This window comes from Balaenoptera acutorostrata, chromosome 8 (assembly GCF_949987535.1).
Source record: "Balaenoptera acutorostrata chromosome 8, mBalAcu1.1, whole genome shotgun sequence".
NCBI classification, from domain to species: domain Eukaryota; kingdom Metazoa; phylum Chordata; class Mammalia; order Artiodactyla; family Balaenopteridae; genus Balaenoptera; species Balaenoptera acutorostrata.
This window is the reverse complement of record NC_080071.1, coordinates 24,175,634-24,203,047: the sequence shown is the minus strand read 5'-3', so window position 1 is coordinate 24,203,047 and position 27,414 is coordinate 24,175,634. Positions and strand designations below refer to the sequence as shown.

The 27,414-nt window shown below is 36.4% G+C and overlaps 1 protein-coding gene across 1 annotated transcript in view; it reads left to right on the top strand.

Annotated features, from left to right (window-relative positions):
* KCNH7 (potassium voltage-gated channel subfamily H member 7) overlaps positions 1-27,414 on the top strand; it is a 447,227-nt gene that overhangs the window by 315,699 nt on the left and 104,114 nt on the right. The window contains exons 4-6 of the mRNA XM_057551433.1: positions 1,787-2,215; positions 6,732-6,752; positions 15,436-15,650. Coding sequence (XP_057407416.1) covers positions 1,787-2,215; positions 6,732-6,752; positions 15,436-15,650 — 665 coding nt within the window. The remainder of the gene's footprint in view (positions 1-1,786; positions 2,216-6,731; positions 6,753-15,435; positions 15,651-27,414) is intronic.

Genomic DNA, 27,414 nt, shown 5'->3' with positions numbered 1-27,414 from the left:
GGAATGCAATACATTATACTGATCTAGTCAACATTAAAACTGTGGAGTAGGGCTTCCCTGGTGGCACAGTGGTTAAGAATCCTCCTGCCAATGCAGGGGACACGGGTTCAAGCCCTGGTCCAGGAAGATCCCACATGCCGCAGAGCAACTAAGCCCGTGCGCCACAACTACTGAGCCTGCGCTCTAGAGCCCGTGTGCCACAACTACTGAGCCCGTGAGCCACAACTACTGAAGCCTGTGCTCCTAGAGCCCGTGCTCTGCAACAAGGGAAGCCACCGCAATGAGAAGCCCATGCACCACAACGAAGAGTAGCCCCTGCTCACCGCAACTGGAGAAAGCCCACGCGCAGCAATGAAGACCCAACACAGCCAAAAATAAAATAAATAAATAAAATGTTATAAAGAAAAAACAAAAAAAACTGTGGAGTATGTTCTTCCACATCTTTCTCTACTGCCATGCAACTTATATGGGCAAATATAAGGTTTTGTTATTTGTAATGAAATAATATCACCATAAGCACATTAAGCTGAAACTTGCCTTTTCACATAAAACTGTATTTGAATAACCTTCTAATCAAAACATATACATATTACTGTTTTTTAAAGAACATCATAAGATTCCAAAGTATAAAAATGCCACATTTATTCAACTATTCTCCTTCTAGTGGATATTAAGATTGTATCTAGTTTTTGTGCCTTTGTACAGTAATATCCTATAGATGAGATGGCTGAGTCAAGTGAAAAGTGTAGTTTTTCACTTTAATAGATATTGTAGGATGACTTTCCAAAGAATTTGTAACGATTTGCAATTCTACCAGCAAAGCGTCAGGATGCTCGTCAGCTTTCTTTGCCAGCACCAGATGTTATGTTTCTTTTTTTCATTTACTGCTAAACTGAAGAGTGGAAAATAATATTATCTTGTTTTAACTTGCATTTTTTACTACCAGTAAGTTTATTAGCTAATATTTTCATTTTTAATATCTACCTTTTAATGTTTATATTTGGTTGCACTTCTAAGCATCAACCTCTCTGAGGTATGTTTAACATTCCATGCCATATTCTTAGACACTGGAACAAAAAAGAAATCAGGAAAAAGACATTCTTATGTGTACATCTCTCTCTGAAACCAAAAGCTTTTCAAGATTCCCAAACAGAATGAGGACATACGAAATTGACCCCACTTTTCCCATCCACACTTGACTAGCAATATTATCCAATACAAACCTTCTAGGTATGTCAGGCCAACGCCTAACCCTCCCTCATTCCCTTTCCTCCTCTTCCAATACAGTTACATCCCCCTCTACCTCCACCCCGACATAATATAATATAATATAATATAATACAATATAATATAATATAATGTAATATAATCTTTCCTGTATCTGGCCCTTTTATACCAAGTATCCATTCCTTTCTTTCCTTTCTAAACTGTGCTCCAACCTTCAGTTTCCCTTTAAAAAAATGGATGCATAGTTAATTTTTTTTTTCAGTTTATTAAAAAGAAACCCTTGCGTCATCCAAATAATGCTTTTATTTAGCTGGAGTATATCTAACCATCAGAAACATGATAAAATTATTTCACTATTTTCTTACAACTTATATGATAATTCATATTGGTCCCAGAGAAGTTTTCTACAATATACCTCATTCCGACTGTAAAATGACTTAAGTATTAATTAATAACTTTTTACACAGTATTTAAGTATGAGTCAACAAGGTTCGTTTGTTTGTTTTAAGCGATATATCCTTTGTCTTGTAACAGTGTTCTTTCCTGTCTGTATTTGTAGGGAAACTTTTCGGGTTCAAGTTCCCTGGTCTGAGAGTTCTCACTTACAGAAAGCAGTCTTTACCACAAGAAGATCCCGATGTGGTAGTGATCGATTCATCTAAGCACAGCGATGATTCCGTAGCCATGAAGCACTTTAAGTCTCCTACAAAAGAAAGCTGCAGCCCCTCAGAAGCAGATGATACAAAAGCCTTGATACAGCCCAGCAAATGTTCCCCCTTGGTGAATATATCCGGACCTCTTGACCATTCCTCTCCCAAAAGGCAATGGGACCGACTGTATCCTGACATGCTGCAGTCAAGCTCCCAGCTGACTCATTCCAGATCAAAGGAAAGCATTTGTAGTATACGGAGGGCTTCTTCCGTTCAGGATATAGAAGGATTCAGTGTCCACCCCAAGAACATATTTAGAGACCGACATGCCAGTGAAGGTATGTTTGTATTTTTAAAATATGGAAACATATGTTACGGGGTAAAGAAAGGTATTTCTTATTGTGTTTAATTTTAACATTAATCCTTATACCTTTGGAGAAGAAATGTGAGTAGAGTCTATTAAAAATATGAGTTGTACATTCAGAGTTGTTACTGATTTCCTCTTTGAGCCCTAATGAATAATTTGGTTTCTTCTGGCTTCTTCATCCTTTTCTGAGATAGAATGATAACTATTATCTGCTTACTTTATGGAGTGTTAATTAATTAATGCTTAATATAAGACCTGTTTAGGTGATGCCACTATCATCTCAAGCATAATTAATTGTGTTGCGTTTAGTAAATAGTCAAGACCTGGGCAAAAAGAGTAGTGTGCTGTCACAGGACTATTTTATTGACCAACTCTCTCTAAAGGAAGAGGTGTATGAAATGTGATATGCTGAGTGATCAGAAAGCTATACACTAATTGGGAGCAGGGAAAGGATAGGTAGGGGGAAGGGGCTCAACCAAAAACAACTTGGCGTGCAAAGTCAAAATTCATTTATTTCTCTCTGCCCTCTTCAAGGTCACATTCATGTATTAGCCAGTAGTGAAAGTAGGGATGCTTAAAAGGCAATGCTAAAAGCAATCCATCATTAACATGATGATGGATAACATTTGTTGGATATTTACATGCGTGAGGCAATGTAAGTGCTTGACACACATTGATTCTCATATAATTCTCATAACAACAACCCTATGAGTTAAGATCTATTATTAAGCCCATTTTATAGATGAGGAAACTAAGGCTTAGATATGTTAAATAGATAATTGGTCCAAGGTTATAGAATGTCAGAGCTGGCCTTCAAACCCAGGACTGGTCTCCAGAATCCACAATCCATCCATGCAATGCTTTTCTCCCTTCGCTCCTGCTCCATGAAACTTTGCTGCAAGGGTCTGTTGAGTCACTGAATCTTCTCTGGGGAGGTCCAGATTCAGGGTACCCACTGCATGGATACATTAGTCTCACTTTTCTACAGATGTGGGTTCTTGAGAGGCCCACTGTCCTTTCTGTGGTATTTATTCCTTCGAGAGCCCATCATCATCCATGCTGCCACTAGTTTTCTTTTTAAAACATATATCTGATCACGGGGCTCCTTAGTGTAGGGTACTAGACACTTTTCCAGCTCTCCACAGTTAATTTTCAAGCCTCATTTCTAGCCCTGCAAGATTTCCTCCCCTACTATATACTCAATTCTAAACCTGCACAAAAATAATTGCCTTTCCCAAAAATATATCATGCATTATCGTGCTTCATTTCTTCGTTCTGCTGGGAATACTCTTGCTCACTTTGTCCCTCCTCACACTACTACTCATAGCCATAAGGACCCGTTTCTCCTTTCCAGACCAGAAGAATTAAATGGTTTCACACCTGAGTGTGCAAGGCAGTGTTTACATATATTATAGCATTTCTTACATTCTACATTTATTCCACATTATATGTCTTGCATTCCTATTAGATATACAAACAAATAATGATGTCGCTGAGAGCTTCTCTAGCACAGGAGTTCTGGCATAGTTGGCTCCACGGCCTTGGTCTCCAGCACAGTTGCCTATTTCATGGAAGGAACTCAATAAGCATTGGTGTGACATTGAGAGGATCGTGCTCATGAATTATGTTCCAGAACTACACCATCAGGAAATAATGAGTTATCTGTTCTGTAGTACTCTGAAATGTAAACCAGTTTTAGGATTGAATCATGTGGGGATCTTTATTTAAAGGGTGCAGTGACGTAGAGAAGGCAGAAGAGGTGAAAGAAAATGAGTTGGCAGGAAAAACTTCAAAGAGAGACAAATCAATGTCAAAGAAACAAAAAGAACAGTTTTCTGTGAGATAGATTTGATGTGGTACAAGAGCAATTAGCACATCCACTTTAATCTCTAGTCCAAAGAAAGTCAAAGGGAAAAGGAAAATAAAATCAAGGGCAATTTCCAAACTGGATCCTCGTGTAAGGCTCTATAGCATCTAGTCACAGCATGCTCACTCTCTCCTGACTAAATGAAATCTCTGAAATTTGATCTTTGAGCAATGGATCCTATGGCCGAACAACAGTAAATCCAATATGATCATTCAAATGACCAGCATATATTTTTGTTTGTTAGTCCAATCTGTGTAGTCATCTTTAGGAAGCATACTGACTTTTCAGAGATTGGCCTTATTGCCTAGAACCTGAGTTACAGTGTAATAACATTCAGAAACAATATTAAGTGATACATATTCAGTGCATGGTACAGCCTTTTAGCCTGTGTTTTGACAGTGGTGCTGAGTAGGTTAGATCAGATTTCATGATTTAACTTTATTGTTTTCAATTTTATATGGTCTCCATTTAGCACACAGTTACTGATACAATTATGGGAGAGGATGTGTTAATATTTTGGGTTTCTCAGTGCAGGTTCTATTCAGGGACACAGTGTTGAGATCATCCTCAATTTTCAAGCTATGTTATTTTCAAAAAGCTGTATCACTTGCTTGCAGATGCTAATGTCAACGTCTGACTACCAACAGATAAATTCAGAGGGTATTTTGTACTTCAGTTTTAGCTACAAAATCATTAATTAGCATAGGCGAACCTATCCTTCCTAAAGCTTTATAAATTAATATACTTTAGAAACTGAGCCACTGATAAGGGAAGATGGAAAACTTTTAAACCTGATTTTAATTTTATGAATTCACGTAGCTCTTTAATAGGTTAAATCCCACATGCTCCAGATTTTGAATTCAGATTGTTGTGTCCTTCACTCAAGAAGAAAAATTCCCTCCTATATAGGCCATCTTTATAGAACTTTAAATAATTTGCAAATATATCAGTGCATAATATTTTACATTATCTTTTCATTTAATCTATATTATCAAATACCTTAGAACCATAGTTCTCAAATCATTTGTGGTGAAGGACCAGATTTTTATTTTCTTATCCATCACATACCAATATATTTGTAAATACAGTAAAAATGCACTACAAGAAAATGAAATTTAAAAAAATAGACATACAAAATATAAACCCCAATTGTTGTATTATTAAATTGAACAGACGTAAAATTACTCTGTCAGACTGCTACAAGACTCTTAGTGCTTACTCTAATTTCTGCACTTACAGTGTCATGGAGGAATAACAAGCAGATCTCAGCTAGCACCAGCACGCAGACCACATGCTCTGCCTCAGAATGTCAAAGCAGCATTAACTATATAATATAACCTTGGGGCAGTTGGTTTTTTGGAAATTGCAACTCTTTACATGTAATTTCCAGGTTGATGAATAGAATTATAATATTTAACTACTTGCTTGCAAGCAGTTATTACTTTACTAATGATTGTTGGCCTAGCTTCTGATGGAGATAATTAATTCTATGTAATCGAGGTCTCTTCCATTAGCCCTATTTGTTTGTTATGGTCCCTCAAAAAGAGCAGAGCATTGACATGTAAGGTCACAATTTTTTGTGTGCATCTCTATGTGAGGTAGTGTCTATGCTAGCAGTTCAATATACTGCATTATTGAAATTGCTTCAATTGTAAGATTTGAAACAATTATTATATATCCCAAGATTTTAAATATGAACAGCATTAGCATAAATGTCAACAAATGTGGACCAGATTTTTCAAATTTTGGATATATTTGAATGATTTTAACATGACTTCATTTACATTAAGCTTGTTTGTTTCAAAACTAGTAATGAATATTTTGTTAGTAGCATATATGCAACAAAGAGTCAGAATGCTAATCTCAAAATAAATCTGAAAACACTCCATTCTGAGATTTGACAACAAACCGATTATAATATAAACAAATATCCTAAATTTTCTAGGTATTACACTGAGTGCATTGTGGACAACATACATTTTTAAAGCTCACATTACCTTTAAATAGTCAAATCTTTCACTGGTTTCTTATAATTATTTTTGCCTAAGAATGGCTCTTTGAGTACTATTTGGTATTTTCAAAATGTACATTGAAGAACACTTGTGGGAAGAATGGTTCATAAAATTGTGATTTATAATGCAAGTTGGTTTATTAAAGTAAACCATTGTCTTAGAAGCATTTTTCTATTAACATACTAGGTTAAATATGAAAAACGTTACTTAACATGCAAAATGCTGTGTAGTTTTTCTTTGTAAGTGATGGCTGAAGTAACACTAAAATTGACTTCTGACAAGTTTGAAAGTTTTTGTCACAATTGCAGGCATGTGGGTATGGCTTTCTCCAAACAGTCATAATTATAAAATCTGGATCTTGGAATCCATTTAAATTAAGTGAGATAAACGTTTCACATATTTGAACACAGATGCTTATGATGGCAGATATTTTTAGCATATGCATCTTACTTGGTTGAATAGTACAAAATGTTAATTTCAAAGATAAATTTTCAATCATTACATCCTGTTTTCTCTGATTGTTGTTACAGAGGTTATTCAGTGCATATAACATAATTTTAGTCTTCTTTTTGTATTTCTCTCTTTTTTTCCTTACGTGCTCAAAACAGACAATGGTCGCAATGTTAAAGGTAATGTATGAACTCAAACTTCATCATCTGTTGCTTAGATTGCCCCTTTACTCGGCATGTTAACTTGCCTGCTGTATGCCCTGTTCAATGCAACATCATGCTGCCCTTAGTGAGCCCAGGTGCCTGGTGGAGACATCATGGCTTGATTTTGCTGGAGACATTGTTACTTTCTCAGCTGTGCCACCAAAATGACTATGAACTCCTTTTTCCTGCAAGAAGTATAAGCCTAGGTTGACAATGAAGACTTCCTAAATATTTGAATAATTTGGAAAGAAGCAAATATTAAGCTAAATATATTCCGGTATAAAAGAGGCACATAAGCCTATTTCAGCCAAAAAGAAAAAAGCCTTTTTGAGTACAAGAATAAATAAAAAATAAGCAAAGTGCTACATGACAGCGTCACTTCACTTGTTCCTCTTTTGTTTCCTTAAAACTAGTTTCACGTTCCTGGATGGCAGGGGGTATGGTTTTAAGCTTACTGTAGTAGTAAACTGTATATGCATGAGAGTCATTTTCTATTTTTCTATATTACATTTCAATCATTTTAATTGTGTCCTATATAAGTCTGAAATCACTAGCATGACCTACAGCTACTGTAGGGTAATGTTTAACTGGGCAATACCTCTGGATAAATCTGGATTTGACTAAAAATTGGAAATTCACTTCAGTTTTTCTACTCTATTATAGTAGATGCAAATAATCACAAAATATAACAATCATATTATTCTCATCCAGTTGAAAACTTTTGGAGCTTAGTCCTTTAACATAGGCTATGCATGCTGCTGTCGGTGTGCATACAATGACAATGACTCATTTGTGCATGTGTGTTGCATGGACACGTCTCCACCAGTAACCATCATTACTTAGAATTCACTATTTTGGCCTCTTCCGTATGTCACTGCTACTCCGATCACTGTGAAGTTTTGTATAGTGATTTCTCAAGTGCTTCCCTAACTAACTCAGAGCTGGTGATGATTATGAATTAAGAGTACTAGAAGCTAAAGATCTTTTCTGGTCAGCAGCGCAGGGTAATTTGAAAATAAGAGAAATCGTGGCAGCTTCTCCGCATCCTAACTTTATTTTGTAAGCACTTCAAAAAGGGTCTATGCAGGGGACCTCCAATTGCAGCATGGAATTTCGTATACATGATTATTCTATCCTTGGCCTGTCCACTTATATTTCTAAAAGGGAGCAAATTAGTGTCAGCTGTGGGTAGTGATTTGAATTGATATAATTCAGAACATAACCTCAAGAAACAGAATACAGACAGCTCTTGACAACTGGTCTGTGTGAAATATGACTGGCTTTAGCATTTAACAATTAGCAATAAATTATTAGACATGAATTTTCCAGTGATCTTTAAATGCAGTGAGAAATAAATCTAATTTTTCTCAATAAATAGAAAATTGAGCTTGCTAATCTTCCAAACTAGTAGTTCACATAGTTGTCATTCAAACTACATTAATTTTATTTTTTTCTTATAAACTAATCCATTTAAACTCCAACCCTTTTTTCCTCAATCCTCCATTTATTTCTTTTTCATTTTTGAATTTTATTTATTTATTTTTATACAGCAGGTTCTTATTAGTTATCTGTTTTATACATATTAGTGTATATATGTCAATCCCAATCTCCCAACTCATCCCACCACCACCACCCACCCCCCGCCACTTTCCCCCCTTGGTGTCCATACGTTTGTTCTCTACATCTGTGTCTCTATTTCTGCCTTGCAAAACAGTTCATCTGTACCATTTTTCTAGATTCCACATATATGCGTTAATATACGATACTTGTTTTCCTCTTTCTGACTTACTTCACTCTGTTTGACAGTCTCTAGGTCCATCCACGTCTCTACAAATGACCCAATTTTGTTCCTTTTTATGGCTGAGTAATATATTCCATTGTACATATATACTACATCTTCTCTATCCATTCGTCTGTCGATGGGCATGATCCTCCATTTTTTAATAGCAATAGTCCTTGAATAAAAATGAATCATAAAAGTCAGAATTTGGGATTAGGAAATTCTAACCCATTGTAGAAAGTTTTCACATATTAATATTTATAAAGTTAAACTCCTAAATTAGATAAAACATGTGCAATTTAATAAAAATTTAATGTAAATGCGCCCTCCAATGTCCTTATTATGTGTTCACGCTCTGATTTTGAAAACTATTTAAAAAATATTTAAGTGTCTGGCTCTTTGAGATTTTCACAGAGCAATTAATATGCTGATTAGATATAGAACAATGCATTAGTGTGCTTTTTAAATTTTTGTGACCTTGTTACTAAACCACATTTAAATAAAAATTTTTAAAAATAAAAAACAAATTTCTACCCCTTTGTATGCAAATGCATAATTACAGTTTTTTCAATATCTAACTCAACCAAAAACAATTTCTTTAACAAAATAAAATAAATGATTTAGAAATGCGCTTGGAAGGTCTTCAAGATCATCTACCGTAGTTTATTCCCCTCAGGCAAGAGTATTGGCTAAATCTCTTGCACAGGTGGTAGAAGCATCTTTATCTCTAGAGGATCCCATTCTTTAACTTTCTTGGAAAATCTATTTTACTGCCTATTATACAAAGAGCTAACTCAAATCCTTCTTGCTGAAATGTAATTTTTTTCCCCTTCATCTATCCTGAGTGGACAGATACTAGCCGGTTACTTCTATTCTTGATGTAACATCACAGTATAAAAACAGCAAATTGGTACTCAAGCTCTTCTGCTAAAATGGAATAATTTCCATTTTACCTCCTTTCTTAAGATCAATTTTGTTTTCCTTTAATAGTTCCCTTAGTACTCTGACTCTTTAAAATAAGACTTCAGAGATCCAAAATTGTAACCCATTATCAAAGAGTGAAAAAGTTAATTCAAATAAATTGCATATGCTATTTATATGTGTGTGTGAGTGTGTGCATCGTTTTTTAAACAATTTCTCTAACATGTGGGAGGCAAACTTAATCCTAGTGATTTTTCTGTTTATTCTGCCTTCCAAGTCACCATAGAAATTAACCCCACTTACCCTTTTTAGTAAGTAAGTCGTTAAAATAATTTTACCCTTCTATTGCATCCACCTCTTCATTATCCCAAGTAACTCTGTATCCCACTGACAATGATATGTTCAGTTTCCAACTTGTCTATGAATCTGGCATATGAGTCAGAAACAAAACTACCCTCAAGATTTGTTATAGCTTTCACCTCCTCTCTAGCCACAAAACCTATCAGACACACAAAGGAAATCAACAGATCTGATACAACTTGTATCTCATATGCTGCATTGGCCATATCAAGTATTTGTGATCTTATAAGAATTTGCAAATTGATTTTCAATCGTGACAGTTTTCTTCTATAAAGTATATGTTATGCACTGAAACAAACAATATGGATATTGATTACAAATAATTTGGTGACTAATTCTTATATATTTTTTAATGTTAAACTGGTTACCTTATGCTTATTGACAGTGATCTTTTATAAAATCCAATTAATGAACACTGCATTTGCATTTTCTTTAATGTTAAGCCACTTCAGCAATTTAGGTTTTATTAAACTTTAGCCAAATAAACTCATGCTGTAAGAAATATTGTATAAAGACCTGATGATTTGAAAACAACCTTAATCTTTTTGGTTTCTTTCCCTCCTGTCCCATTTGGCTCTCAAGAGCAATAATCTTTTTTTTTTTTTTAATGGCATTATTATTTTTTTAAATTTATCAGATGTCCTTAGCTCTATTTCCAGCATATAGCTGGAAATTTAAGGAGAATATATTCTCCTTTAGCATCTTGTAACTCATGATAAATTGAAATAACCTTATAAAAATTTTAAATACCTTTAATCTAAAATTCTTCCTAGATGTTGCTTTAGCCTCTAACTTGATCTTTAAATGCAGTATATTTCTTTGTAGCTAGAACCTGGCTTATTTTATATTTACTCAGACACTTGTAATATATTAGAGCTTTACCCAGCTGTTGGTTTAGTCTTCTTGGTCACCTGTTTTCCATCTCCTACTAGTATATTAGAAAATTTAATCTGGTCATCCATTCTGCAAATGTTTCTCTGAAGAATATCAAGTCCTCCTAAATACTTTTGAGCTTTACATTCTTTCTGTTGAATCTACTATTTCCCTTTATTTCTGCCCATTTATTTTCTTTAAATTCATTTACTTTGTTTTTCAGGTTATCCTCCTTTCTTTCATTAGAATTTTAAATGCCATCTGTTTATGATCACACTCAGGGAGGCTGCCTTTCACCTTTAAGTCCTCAACCAAGGCCTTTCTGAATATAGACCTAGGAGGTAGGAAACCCTGCATTCTAATTTCTGGTCCTTGATTCTTATTCCATTTTGGCCTCCTATTGTGTCTCCTTGGGCTTACAACTGGTAAAATGAGGATATTACTAATACCTTTCTTAATTAAAGTGTAGGAAATTATTTTCATTAGAATTTAGACAGATTTCAGAGAAACCTAAGCTGACACTGATTATCTTGCAGACACTAACAGACCCCTGCATGTAAACATCTGCTTCAAAATCAGTGGAAAATAGCATAATGATTTTTATTATACAAGATGAAATAGATTTTGAATGCCTTATCTAAGCATGCATGAATTATTTTGAGCAGTATTTTAAGTTCTGCTGAATTCTTTAAATGTCTAGATTTAACATTAAAAAAAAACCAGAATAGAGTAACAGTTTAGAAAGGTTTTCCACTAGTAAGTAAGAGAAGCTAAAACACAGATTGCAATAAAGTAATATTCTGAGGCCAAATCTTAGTGTGGTGTGTATTGGCCAGTGGTTTCTCAGCCCTATCAGACTAATGTCCCCTCATTTCAACTTTTTGTTATACTCGTTTTACTATCCTGAAATGACGTTCAGAGATGATTTAACCTATTTCTAAAAGATCAACATTATTCCTTAACTTTAATTTAAAGGAGGAGTTAAAAGGAAAGCAGTTTATAATAAAATATTTCTCTCAATATGTTAATGTTCAAATATAACTACAAGGCATAATGTGATAATCAGAAATAAGAAAAAAATTTGGTTTTAAGAACATTAAAGACATGATAAAACAGTCCATATAAGTACTGGCTAAAATGATAGAGCAGGAGTACTGAGGGATAACAAAGTAAAAACCACTATTGGAATAAATAATGACAGATTGGACTTATTTATATATAAATTTTTAAAATAGTAAATAATCAAAATTAAATTATGAATAAAACCAAAATCAACTGGGGAGAAAGTGAGACAGTGTGATATCCTCAAAAATGAACTGGCCCTTGGTTTTAAGTGTAATGTCAAAATGATTCCCTATGGGATAACATGCAATGCAATAGTAATGCATTGCACAGGAGAAAGAAATCCCACTAAACATCAGGATGTATGTTTATCCTCCAATACTTAAAAAAGACCTTGCAGACCATATGCCTTCGTAAGCAATGGGAACTAGAAGATGGATTAGAAGAAGAAATGGCAATCAAGACATTATGGAGAACACAGACATAAAGAAAAAACTAGTGGTTACCAGTGGGCAGAAAGAAAGGGGGAAGGGGCACGATAGGGGTATGGGATTAAGCGATACAAACTACTCTATAAAATAAATAAGCAACAAGGATATATTGTACAGCAAAGGGAAATAGAGCCATTATTTTGTAGTGTGGAGTATAATTTATAAAAATATTGCATCACTATGTTGCATACCTGAAACTAATCTAATATTGTAAACTGACTATACTTCAATAAAAAAGACATTATGGAGACATTGTGGCAGATCTATAGGGAGTTCTTAAATCATTCCAGGTGTTTATTTTTTACCTAAACACTAATATAGGCTTTTTTTTGTTGTATCATACATCATTTTACATATATAGGAGATCAATAATATAAAATATTTTAGCAGAAATTTTATTACTGATTTTAGGTGTGATTCCTATAATTGTCTGCAAATTTAATAATATTTGGTTCCAACATTGTTTTAAAAAGACTCAGATATCTTCATTTACATGTTTGCATGTGACAGCTACAAACACAGACTGTAACCTGAAGTCCGAAATTTTGTATTGGCAACTCAAATAACACAAGTAGTGTAGCTCCAAGTGATCTGGTTTTCCAAAATGGTGAACAACTTTTGGTAAAGTTATGAACAAAAAAAAGTAAAAATCTTTATTCTATATGGCAGCTGTGGCTCTGAAAGTTTCAGTGTATATTAAAATATGTGAAACAAGTTCAAGACTCAGATCATTATAAATAGGCTTTTCACCTACATGAATGCCCGTTGGGACATCCGGGTCAATTTTTCATGGTGAGAGAATAGACACCTCCCATCACTGTAACAAACAAAAATTCCCCCACAGATGCCTCTAGGGTGAGGTACTGTTACAGTTGAGATTACTTGCTTATCAGTGCAGCCAATTCAGTGGAGTTTATTTGAAGTGGTCACAAGGACAAGCAAAGTACATATAACACTGCCTTTCTGTGTTAACATCACAGATAATCCATATTTTTACCCAATTTTTTAACAACTCTGTAGGCCATCTGCTACAAAAGTCCAATATATAGAAGGATAATAGAGAAAGAGGATTGAAAAGTGTGCTTAAGGGTTTGAAATACGATTTAACTATATACCTGAGCTCGGTGTTATATAGTCTCATGTAAATATCCCTGTGTGAGTAAAGTCACCTAAGCAGAGAAAATATGACATTAGAGTTGGGAAAAAGACAATATCCAAGAAATCTGAAGTCCTAGAATATTTCACAAATTTAAATATTAAGATATAGGCTGGGAATGTAGCCATAGACTGATACAAGAAAGGAAACACTATCTAGGATATGTTACAAAAGTAAATTAGTGATGTGTATAGGAGAGTTTTACAAAGAATGGGGTTTCTCATAGACCCATCTGAAAGCTAGATTAATTTGGTAGCTTTGGGCTCTTATTTCTCTTCTTGTCATATAAATAGAAAAGAGAGTGAGAATCTATATTCAAACGAGAACATACTGGGAAATAAATGCTCAGAGAACTTAGTGACATTTTTTACATGGATAGACTTGGCCGTCATCATAGATAAAACTCCGAGAATGAACAGAAATGCACCTCAAGGAACACAGGGTTTCCTACATAGATAAAAAATCTCTTAAAATCATTTCAATATTTTATAATAACCAAATATCAGTATAAACTTTTATAAACGAATATAGTATGATTTTCCTCCAGGGTGAATATGAACTAAATGATGGGTATTTTTTTTTTCTTGGATTATATTTGATCTGAGTTGATTGACAGTTGTGGTCCAAGATACACAATCTATAAATTTAATTTTCAAGGGTTTATACCTCACTTGGTGCATAAAGCACATTTTGATCTCCAAAATGTGTTAGTTTCATTCTGAACAGGGGATAAAAATAGCATAAGGCAAAATGTGCTGACTAGCAAGTTCATTCATGCAGTTTGCATGTTTCAAGCACTCTCCAGGCAGAAAGTTAATGGCTGTATAGCACTCGTGGGCTCAGGATTTGTATAAAAGTCTTCCTCATGCTAATTTTTAAGAGCTACATAATGGTATAAGTAATATTACCAATTGTATAAGAAACTCTTTGGAGCATTTCTTGACTCTCTATAAGCAACAGACAATAGGTTCATCTCAAAAGAAGATGTAGCTGGTCAGTGTACTTAACCGCAACTAAGGGGCCCAGGGTCTTGGCACAGTGCCAGATTGTCTTCATAAGAAAAGAATGTGAGAAGTGACTAGCGTTGGTCAAAGAGTCCAAATTTCCAGGAATAAGATCTGGGTATCTAATGTATAGCATGGTTAAAAAAAAAAAAAAAAAAAAAAAGATGTAACCAGGTGCTACCAACCCCAGACAAGTCTTATTTACCCAACTACGGTCACTTCAATTTTAAGTTATGTTTGCCAAAGCATTCTTCTGCTATGTTTTTTTTTTCCCTCAAAAAGTGGTCAGCCTTAAATCTAAATAAAAGGGAAAAAAAGAAAAGAAGGGAAAGATTTAAAAATCCCACATAGGAGCCAAATTTTTCAATACAGTCCACATAACACACACATACACACATACACACACCCATACACACAAATGACATTTGTCCTTCTCAGTGTTACCTGAAATTCCTGTCTGGACTTAACTCTTTTAGAATCTCTGGGAAGCATCTCATACAGGTAATAGAAGCATATGAAGAACGCAACTGGCTTGTCACTTGTTACGGCATAGAGAAGGGAGTAATACGAATTGGAGCAGGCTAGACAGCTATTCAGAAGTTTCATGGCCAACATGATTGTAACCTTCCTTGAATAATTCCTAAATTATAAAAGTCCTTCCTTGAATAATTCTTAAATTATAAAAAAAGAAATTCTTGAGAAACTTTGAAAGTAGAATTTAGCCAATAATAGGGAGTAGAGTTCGTTCTTTTATGCCCGCCTTTAATTAAAGAAGCCAGTTAACAGCTAAAGCTGTCATCTGCCCTCTGGGTGCACACCTAGGGCACCATCTTATCCTTGGATACTCACATGCCGCTCCACGTGGCAGACGGTGAACAGGTATCAGGCAGCTGCATTTAGTCACATCTGAATCAGGGTCACAATGGTCATGGATTACTAACAGGTCATTCAAGACCATCTCTTTCTTAATTTTTCCTGATATTGCTTTTACAAATACTTTCCAATTTTTTAGGGCCTTTTAATCATATCAAGTCAAGCCTCCTGGGATCCACGTCGGATTCAAACCTCAACAAATACAGCACCATTAACAAGATTCCACAGCTCACTCTGAATTTTTCAGATGTCAAAACTGAAAAAAAGAATACATCCCCTCCTTCTTCAGATAAAACCATTATTGCACCCAAAGTTAAAGATCGAACACACAATGTGACAGAGAAAGTTACCCAGGTAGGACACGATTTTACTATCAATTTTAACTGTTTTTAAAGTTATTTTCTGCACCATAAAACTCATTCCTTTTCCTATGAATGACTATTAAGAGAGGTAAGCCATTTATTTGCACTCCAATTTATCTCAGATGTCGGGTGACCCTCTAACGTAATAGATAAATAAAACTACAGACTATGATTTTATCTATTACAAGACTAAGCAAAAATGGGCTGGCTTGGTTTTCTTGTTCCTTTTGTTGCAGAAGTGGTTAACCAGCTATTCATCATGTTTGGGCATTTATTGTTTTGCTGCCAACTCTTGCATTATTAAAGCATGTTTTTTTTTAATATAATGGATGTGTCTATGGAAGGTTTAGGCAACTAATTGGGATTTACTCTTAACTGTGGCCCTCTTTTTGCACTTACACTACTAAGTAGAGTCAGGTATAAGTCAGCGGAACTGGGGAAAAGAACTGTCTGAGTTGATGAAAAGTCATAGTGAAACAATGCATTTCACAGGAATGATATTTTGTTGTTTTTTTAAAAAAATATTGCAAGTTGAACTAGGGTAAAAAGGTACTGTCTAGCAAGAGTCCTGTTTTAAAGAATAGAGAAAAATGATTTCCATTTATTATATCAAAATACCAACCTAAGCAGTACCCAGCTTTTGCTTACAATGCACTTACATCGTTGGGAATTCATGAGTCTAAAATTTGTGCCAAGTAAACAGTTTTTGTTCTTTACAAACAATTTAACCTAGTATATTTGCTTAGCAAATCTTTTTATAAACAGTCACAATATAAAGATAAACTTGACCCCAATCTCTATCCCAAGCATTTAAGATTTTACATTAATAAAGTTTTTTGTAATTGTAAACACTACAAACAACACTATAGCAGTTTGTAAATAATGTCTTAAATGGGAGCTAAAACAGCTATGTAAAGACCATGAGTCAGTTGTAAATAAACCTGAGTAGTCTCTATTTATTTGAGATGAGAGATTATACCTGCCATACTCAAATATATATTTTGATATTTATGTAGTAATGAGGCTTTCTACCCTTGGCATTTTGTTTTTCTTAACTTATACTTAGTAAACTGGGCCTAACAGTGGTAAATGAATAGTCTACTGTTATTTGTGTTGTACTGACACCGTTTTGATAGCTTTGAATTTTACTTGCAATTAACTCAAAAATTATATTATTTGTAGACCATAATCATCATATGGATATATAGAAAGTAAGAGATTTTAGAAATTGCACAGTAGACTGGTTGCAGATATTAGGGTCAGGGTCCTGCCAGTAGCGTAAGTGAGTAAAGTAGTCATGGTAGCACAGCAGGCATGGTAGGGGCTACAGAGACTTACAGAGCCCAGAGTCCCTCCTGAGCAGCTAGCTGCCCCTCAGCTCCAGCTAACTGTGGTCATGCAAGAATGCTTGACCAATGTTTTCAAGTCTTCCAATTTTAAAAAGAATCTAGAAATCCAGAATTTAAGATAAACTCTTTACTTCTAAAAGTTGGCAAACTAATTCAAAATGCTTTTATAGGCCGAACCAAACATACCTAAGGCCTGTGGGCAGCCAAGTTTGATCTTTGCAGAGTTTTCATGAGCTTGGTTCACTACAGGGCCTACCTTATCCTGCCACATTCAGCAGGTCCACTGTGCCAGGAGGAGATGAATGTACACGTGGATTAGAGGTGGCACCTGTACTGGGACTTTCTGAGCCTGGTGAGAGGAAACATTTATACAAATAGCCCTAATGAAATCATGGTGTTAAAGAATACAGGAACACAGGTCGAGGGAAAGTAATTATACTTTAAGGGAGGAATTTTCAGAGAAGAAAAACAGATGAGATGGGACATTTAAGACGGATCCAGAAGGTTATTTATCAAACTGGGTAGTGAGTGATGATTAAAAGCATAACTCAGAGTCGCATGCACTTGTGCTTTAATTCTGGCTAAGTCATTTATTGTGACATTGAGGCAAGTTTTAGTGATGACAAGACTTATTTCTCAGTGTTGATATAAGAATTAAATAGAATGATGTGTGGGAAGTGTTCATCAAGGTGCTATGTACATGGCAAGCAACATCAACCATTATTCTGTTTATTAATGTTCTTGTATGACTTCCCCTGACCCTCCTCACTATTGCTGCAGGATCCTTTTATCCACACCCTGCCATGACCTAGTAAAACACCTGGCAGAGTAGAGTTCATGAAACGTTTACTGAAAGAAGGACGGCAAGAGAAGTTGACCAAGCAGACAAGGGAAGGGGTGAGAATCCCAGGCAGAGAAAACAGCAAGAACAAAGTTGTAGAGGCACAAAAGTCCAAGTGCCTTCTCACAACAAGTAGGTTCTTGAGCCAGGGAGTTGCTAGGCTGGGCAGGGGCTTGTTACAGATTGGGGAGTTGCGGGAACTTTCCCCTCTAGATGGTTCTTCAATATCTTTCTCCTCAAGTGCCTTGGGGGTTTGAGTAAAATGCAACAGCTGCCATCAAAAGGTGAGCATTCTTTTAAGGTCTCATGCTTTCTCTTTAAAATCCCTCTGACTTTCATATTTAGCTCCATAACATTACAATACTTGTTTTAACATTTTAAAAAATGTTTAAAACTATTACTTACCACTGAGGCACACTGAGGCACACAACAAAGCCCCATAGTTTTCCTACAGTTTCTTATACTTCGCCCAAATCATCATGGAGCACCCCTCCCCACAGTCTCCGAACTACCCCAGTTGGGGGAGCAGGCAAAAAGCCTTTTGAAGGTGCTGGAAGATTAGAACTGAATCTTGTTTTATAAAGGACGACTTTTTTTTTTTTAAAGCTTTTTTTTTTTTTAATTATTTATTTATTTATTTATTTTTGGCTGCGTTGGGTCTTCGTTTCTGTGCGAGGGCTTTCTCTAGTTGCGGCGAGCGGGGGCCACTCCCCATCGCGGCGCGCGGGCCTCTCACTATCGCGGCCTCTCCTGTTGCGGAGCACAGGCTCCAGACGCGCAGGCTCAGTAGTTGTGGCTCACGGGCCCAGCCGCTCCGCAGCATGCGGGATCCTCTCAGACCAGGGCTCGAACCTGCGTCCCCTGCATTGGCAGGCAGACTCCCAACCACTGCGCCACCAGGGAAGCCCAAGGATCACTTTTTTTAACAATGTAAAAGATACAGTGAGAGGAAGGAGACTCTGGAGACAGAACACTTAAGTAGCTATGGTTCTGGCCAGAAATGATGAGGGACTGGAAAAAGATTGAGACTGGAAACTAGAAAGAAGGGGATCTGTAGGCTCGCTCTATCTTCTTTTTAGGCCCCCTTTAGCTCTTAGCAGCAAACCTTCCAGTTGTCAACATGTCAAACCAAACAAGGTGGAGATCAAATACTGAGACATTCCTCCTGCAAACGTAGCCTCTGGAAATTTTTTTTTTTAATTTTTTTATAACAATATCCAGGGGAGAAACATGGGAGTTTTTTTGTTTTTTTTTTTAATTAATTAATTAATTAATTTATGGCTGTGTTGTGTCTTCGTTTCTGTGCAAGGGCTTCCTCTAGTTGTGGCAAGTGGGGGCCACTCTTCATCGCGGTGCGCGGGCCTCTCACTGTTGTGGCCTCTCTTGTTGCGGAGCACAGGCTCCAGACGCACAGGCTCAGTAGTTGTGGCTCACGGGCCTAGCTGCTCCGCGGCATGTGGGATCCTCCCAGACCAGGGCTCGAACCCGTGTCCCCTGCATTGGCAGGCAGATTCTCAACCACTGCACCACCAGGGAAGCCCCTGGAAATTTTTTTAAGCACTTGAAAGCAGAGCGAGCCTATAACTATTTTCTCATTTAGTGTTTGTGAAGTTTCCTGATTGTAGCTATCTCTGGAATCCCCGTATTCACAACATATAGTATCACTTGCCCCCTAGTCTCTAGAAATAATTTTGCAGTGACTCAGAAACTTTACTATACCCTTTGTTAGGACTACGTGGAAATCCTCCTTGTCAAGATATTCTCAACATATTTGCTGTAGGCAGCCAGCAGTATTTTCTTTATCTAATGTTCTAATATGTTTTATTCCCTTGATGGACTTGTACAGTAATCCTTTTTTTCAAAAGATATCAGGGTTTTGTTCATCAATCATTCAATAATGATTTTTAAACACTCCTCTGAGCACAAACAATAGAGCAGACATCAAGAAAAAAAGGCATAAATGAAAGAAACAATTCATCTCTGCTCATGTTACGCTCTCTCACCATTTGGATCTTATCTCTATTGTACTTTGGCTAATTATTAATTAGCCGGTTAGTTGTTTGCCTCCCCAGCTAGACTGAGCTTACTGAGCAGGGACCATGTTGCTATCCATTCATCTATTCATTCATTCATGTGTCTGTGTATTTTTTTATTCACTCAGCAAGCATTTATTGAGAGCTAGTATGTACAGTGTTAGGTTCCGGGAATTCATATTAAAAGGCAAATGCTCTGCCTTCAAGAAGTGAGAGAGACAGATAAGTTCAGTACATGGGCATTGTAATGCAGTGTGAAGTATTACACTATAGGTAAACTCAGAGAGCAGAGAGTGCTGGGAGAGGAAACATTGCCTATATTGGGAGGTTGGGGTGGTGATTGGGAAATATAAACTCTTAGGTGAGTTTTGAAACTTGAGAATTTTCTGAGATTGTGAGTTAGAATCTGGAGTGGGGCACACTTGGGAAACTGTGAATACCAATGGATGAATGAAGCATGAGGTGTTTGTATTACTAGAGCTTAACGTAAGACACAGCACCTAAGAATCTTAAAAGATTCAGAAATGGACCACCAAAGGTGCTGGAGAGAATTAAGCAAGAGTAAATCTGTGGGTAAAAACTTCCCAAGGCAAATGCTTGCCTTCCAAACTCTTCCCTCAAGCAAGGTTCTCATTCTTGCTGTTTTTTTAGGTCCAAAGATTCCTTTTAGTGGCTGGTCTGAGAGGCCAAACATCTGCATGCAACAGCTCTTTATGTCATATTCCATCTGACCTTCTCTATTCATTGAAGGAAGTAGAAAATAACTCTCAGAGGATGTGGGGTTTTTTTTTCCTTAACTACAATCCAGCTGGTACAGGCAAATGTGTAGTAGGGTCCACTTTGGGGAAGTGGGGCCTTGGTTGGATAATTACTACCAAATTCCAGTGGAGTGATGGAGAGAAAACAATGAATTGGAAGAAATGTGTGGGTGAAGAGCAAAGATCTGCTTTCACCATGCGATTGCAGTTCTCAGTAAAGGATCAAGTTCTTGGCTATATCTGCCCCCTTTTAAAGAAAAGTAAACCAAACTTTTTTTTTTTTTATACATTTTTTTTTTTTTTTGAAATAGAGAGAAAGTCTTTATTTATTTATTTATTTATTTATGGCTGTGTTGGGTCTTCGTTTCTGTGCGAGGGCTTTCCCCAGCTGCGGCAAGTGGGGGCCATCTCCTCATCGCGGTGCGCGGGCCTCTCACCATCACGGCCTCTCTCGTTGCGGAGCACAGGCTCCAGACGCGCAGGCTCAGCAATCGTGGCTCACGGGCCCAGTTGCTCCGCGGCATGCGGGATCCTCCCAGACCAGGGCTCGAACCCGTGTCCCCTGCATCGGCAGGCAGACTCTCAACCACTGCGCCACCGGGGAAGCCCCTAAACCAAACTTTTGTACTCTCATATGATTTCATTATTTCTGAGGCTAGTTCTAGTTCAGATGTTATGCTGAGCTTTAGGATAAAATGTATCATTTTGTTGTCACATTCAGCTCTTACAAATTTTGTACTAGATCACTCTCCCTAGATAGGCATAAGAATGTCAGAAGGTTTAAGAAGACGGCATTGTGGGTTTCAAATCTTTATTGGCCAGTCACATAAGGCTCTATCAGTCAGTGCTGTAACAGAATGCAAGTCATAGAAGCCTGAGTGAAATCACTTTAAGCAAAAAATGAAAGGAGGAGGGTCAGCTTATAGGGTCACATAACCGAAAAGTGCAGGGGCAGGTCTGCTTTGGGCCACAGCTACATTCATTGAACAGCTGATGACATTCTCTCCTTCTCTCAGCCTTGCTTTCTTCTGTATTGACTTCATGCTACATCTGATGGAAGCAAGGTCCTTAGACTCTCCTGTCTTACATAATACTCACAGTTGGTGATCTGATGGGAAGGGCTTTCTCTCCACCAATGTCCATATCAATTCCCCAGATAGTGGACTCTGAGTGGCCAACTTGAGTCCTGTGCCCAGCCTTGTGGTGGAAGAAGTGTAGCCCTTGACTGCAGACCACACCAGAAAAAAGCAGTGGGGAAGGAAGGGCTCTAAGGAAGGAAAACAAAACAACAGTGGCCCATTGTGTAGATGAAGATAAGAATTAAGACTAACAGCATCACACAGACACACACACACACTTAATAAATGCACATTATATGCTGGGTAGGCTCTAGAGACACAGAAGTATAAAACCTAGTACCAGTATTCAAGGGGTTATAAACTACTTGGAGAAAAATATTACAGCAACATATAATAATAGCATTTGCAAATGCTAATATAATAAGTACTACAAGATCATATTATGAAACTAAAGGTAGTTTGAGTTTCCTTTATATACAGTACTGGCCAAATTATGAGCAAATAGTTCTGCAACTTATTATTTTACTACTTAAAAGGAATGTCTAGTGAACTTAATAGAAACCCATATTGTGGTCATCAGAAAGATGTATGATGAAGAAGAGAATTACTACTAGTCCACAACTATAGTTTTCTTATAGCTTTACTAAGGAGAATACTCAAAATAATTAGTTTCGGGAGTAATCACTAAGAGACTTAGGTCACAAGAGAGAAATTTCTGAATGTTTAAAAGGCCATATAATTTTGAAATCTACATAGAACCTACCTTAAACCTAAAATAAATTCCCATTATTTGGGATTTATTTAAGTATATTATTGGCGTGAAAATAGAATTATGATAGATTTAATAATAGGTGACACTGATTGAGCATTTACTATGTGCCAGGCTCTATGCTAAGTGGTTTAACAGATTATCAATTTTAATCCACGTAACACTCTTATGAGTTGGTACTATTATTATCATCTCTAGTTCATAGAAGAGGAATCAAGCTTAGGGAGAAGGAAGCAACTTACCTAGGTCACACAATAGATGGTGAAAGTCGGCTTCAGACTGAGATCATCTGACTTGAAGAGTGAAGATCTTAATCTCTAAAGTACATCCTCTTTAATTCTGTTCTGTTTTCCTATCTGTTCCCTAAATCTACTCAGAAGTTAGCATGGCATTGGGAAATACCTGTAACATTTGGCTGTATGGCAAAACATCCTAATCTAAATGTTTACTAGTAACTGATTAGAGAAGTGAGTCTACAGAAATAAGGAAGAGAATGTGGTATATTTTCTCTAAAACTCCTAAAACTCTGCAAAAAGCAGCTGAATAAAACCATCATTAAGGATGATTTATCTCTTGTTTAAGTTCATATCCCATTTTTCTTTTTTTTTTGTTTAACATCTTTATTGGAGTATAATTTCTTTACAATGGTGTGTTAGTTTCTGCTTTATAACAAAGTGAATCAGCTATACATATACATATATCCTCATATCTCCTCCCTCTTGCGTCTCCCTCCCACCCTCCTTATCCCACATCTCTAGGTGGTCACAAAGCACCGAGCTTATCTCCCTGTGCTATGCAGCTGTGCTTCCCACTAGCTATCTATTTGACATTTGGTAGTATATATAAGTCCATGCCACTCTCTCACTTCGTCCCAGCTTACCCTTCCCCCTCCCCATGTCCATTCTCTACGTCTGCATCTTTATTCCTGTCCTGCCCCTAGGTTCTTCAGAACGTTTTTTTTTTTAGATTCCATATATATGTGTTAGCATACGGTATGTGTTTTTCTATTTCTGACTTACTTCACTCTGTATGACAGACTCTAGGTCCATCCACCTCACTCCAAATAACTCAATATCATTTCTTTTTATGGCTGAGTAATATTCCATTGTATATATGTGCCACATCTTCTTTATCCATTTATCTGTTGATGGACACTTAGGTTGCTTCCATGTCCTGGCTACTGTAAATAGAGCTCAATGAACATTGTGGTACATGACTCTTTTTGAATTATGGTTTTCTCAGGGTATATGCCCAGTAGTGAGATTGCTGGGTTGTATGGTAGTTCTATTTTTAGTTTTTTAAGGAACCTCCATACTGTTCTCCATAGTGGCTATATCAATTTACATTCCCACCAACAGTGCAAGAGGGTTCCCTTTTCTCCACACCCTCTCCAGCATTTACTGTTTGTACATTTTTTGATGATGGCCATTCTGACCAGTGTGAGGTGATACCTCATTGTAGTTCTGATTTGCATTTCTCTAATGATTAGTGATGTTGAGCATCCTTTCATGTGTTTGTTGGCAATCTGTATATCTTTGGAGAAATGTCTATTTAGGTCTTCTGCCCATTTTTGGATTGGGTTGTTTGTTCTTTTGATATAGAGCTGCATGAGCTGCTTATAAATTTTGGAGATTAATCCTTTGTCCATTGCTTCGTTTGCAAATATTTACTCCCATTCGGAGGGTAGTCTTTTCATCTTGTTTATGGTTTCCTTTGCTGTGCAAAAGCTTTTGAGTTTCATTAGGTCCCATTTCTTTATTTTTGTTTTTATTTCCATTCTTCTATGAGGTGGGTCAAAAAGGCTCTTGCTGCTGTGATTAATGTCATAGAGTGTTCTGCCTATGTTTTGCTCTCAGAGTTTTATAGTGTCTGGCCTTACATTTAGGACTTTAACCCATTTTGGTTCATTTTTGTGTATGGTGTTAGGGAGTGTTCTGATTTCATTCTTTTACATGTAGCTGTCCAGATTTCCCAGCACCACTTATTGAAGAGGCTGTCTTTTCTCCATTGTATATTCTTCCTTCCTTTATCAAAAATAAGGTGACCATATGTGTGTGGGTTTATCTCTGGGCTTTCTATCCTGTTCCATTGATCTATATTTCTGTTTTTGTGCCAGTACCATACTGTCTTGATTACTGTAGCATTGTAGTATAGTCAGAAGTCGTGGAGCCTGATTCCTCCAGCTTTGTTTTTCTTTCTCCAGATTGCTTTGGATATTCGGGGTCTTTTGTGTTTCCATACAAACTGTGAAATTTTCTGTTCTAGTTCTGTGAAAAATGCCATTGGTAGTTTGATAGGGATTGCAATGAATCTGTAGATTGCTTTGGGTACAATAGTCATTTTCACAATGTGGATTCATCCTATCCAACACCATGGTATATCTCTCCATCTGTTTGTACCATCTTTAATTTCTTTCATCAGTGTCTTATAGTTTTCTGCATACAGGTCTTTTGTCTCTTTAGGTAGGCTTATTCCTAGGTATTTATTCCTTTTGTTGCAATGGTAAATGGTTCTCTTAATTTCTCTTTCAGATTTTTCATCATTAGTGTATAGGAATGCAAGAGATTTCTGTGCATTAATTTTGTATCCTGCTACTTTACCACATTCATTGATTAGCTCTAGTAGTTTTCTGGTAGCATCTTTAGGATACTCTATGTATAGTATCATCTCATCTGCAAACAGTGACAGCTTTACTTCTTCTTTTCCAATTTGGATTCCTTTTATTTCTTTTTCATCTCTGATTGCTGTGGCTAAAACTTCCAAAACTATATAGAATAATAGTGGTGAGAGTGGACAACCTTGTCTTGTTCCTGATCTTAGAGGAAATGGTTTCAGTTTTTCACCATTGGGAACGATGTTGACTGTGGGTTTGTCATATATGGCCTTTATTGTGTTGAGGTAAGTACCCTCTATGCCTACTTTCTGGAGGGTTTTTATCATAAATGGGTGTTCAATTTTGTCGAAAGCTTTTTCTGCATCTATTGAGATCATCATATGGTTTTTATCCTTCAGTTTGTTGATATGGTCTATCACATTGATTGATTTGCATATATTGAAGAATCCTTTCATTCCTGGGGTAAACTCCACTTGATCATGGTATATGCTCCTTTTAATGTGCTGTTGGATTCTGTTTGGTAATATTTTGTTGAGGATTTTTGCATCTATGTTCATCAGTGATATTGGCCTGTAGTTTTCTTTCTTTGTGACATCTTTGTCTGGTTTTGGTATCAGGGTGATGGTAGCCTCATAGAATGAATTTGGGAGTGTTCCTCCCTCTGCTATATTTTGGAAGAGTTTGAGAAGGATAGGTGTTAGCTCTTCTCTAAATGTTTGATAGAATTCACCTGTGAAGCCATCTGGTCCTGGGCTTTTGTTTGTTGGAAGATTTTTAATCACAGTCTCAATTTCAGTGCTTGTGATTGGTCTGTTTATATTTTCTATTTCTTCCTGGTTCAGTCTCGGAAAGTTGTGCTTTTCTAAGAATGAGTCCATTTCTTCCAGGTGGTCCATTTTATTGCCATATAGTGGCTTGTAGTAATCTCTCATGGTCCTTTGTATTTCTGCAGTGTCAGTTGTTACTTCCCCTTTTTCATTTCTAATTCTATTGATTTGAGTCTTCTCCCTTTTTTTCTTGATGAGTCTAGCTAATGATTTATCAACTTTGTTTATCTTCTCAAAGAACCAGCTTTTAGTTTTATTGATCTTTGCTGTTGTTTCCTTCACTTCTTTTTCATTTATTTCTGCTCTGATCTTTATGATTTCTTTCCTTCTGCTAACTTTGAGATTTTTTTGTTCATTTTTCTCTAATTGCTTTAGGTGTAAAGTTAGGTTGTTTATTTGAGGTGTTTCTTGTTTCTTGAGGTAGGATTGTATTGCTATATACTTCCCTCCTAGAACTGCTTTTGCTGAATCCCATAGGTTTTGGGTCATCGTGTTTTCATTGTCATTTGTTTCTAGGTATTTTTTTATTTCCTCTTTGATTTCTTCAGTGATCTCTTGCTTATTTAGTAGTGTATTGTTCAGCCTCCATGTGTTTGTATGTTTCACAGATTGTTTCCTGTTATTGATATCTAGTCTCATAGCGTTGTGGTCAGAAAAGATACTTGATACGATTGCAATTTTCTTAAATTTACCAAGGCTTGATTTGTGACCCAAGATATGATGTATCCTGGAGAATGTTCCATGAGCACTTGAGAAGAAAGTGTATTCTCTTATTGGGGGATGGAATGTCCTATAAATATCAGTTAAGTCCATCTTGTTTAATGTATCATTTAAAGCTTGTGTTTCCTTATTTATTTTCATTTTGGATGATCTGTCCATTGGTGAAAGTTGGGTGTTAAAGTCCGCTACTATGATTGTGTTACTGTCGATTTCCCCTTTTATGGCTGTTAGCATCTGCCTTATGTATTGAGGTGCTCCTATGTTGGGTGCATAAATATTTACAATTGTTATATCTTCTTCTTGGATTGATCCCTTGATCATTATGTAGTATCGTTCTTTGTCTCTTGTAATAGTCTTTATTTTAAAGTCTATTATGTGTGATATGAGAATTGCTACTCCAGCTTTCTTTTGATTTCCATTTGCATGGAATATCTTTTTCCATCCCCTCACTTTCAGTCTGTATGTGTCCCTAGGTCTGAAGTGGGTCTCTTGTAGACAGCATATATATGGGTCTTGTTTTTGTATCCATTCAGCCAGTCTATAACTTTTGGTTGGAGCATATAATCCATTTACATTTAAGGTAGTTATCGATATGTATGTTCCTATTACCATTTTCTTAATTGTTTTGGGTTTGTTATTGTAGGTCTTTTCCTTCTTTTGTGTTTCTTGCCTAGAGAAGTTTCTTTAGCATTTGTTGTAAAGCTGGTTTGGTGTTGCTGAATTCTCTTAGCTTTTGCTTGTCTGTAAAGGTTTTAATTTCTCCGTT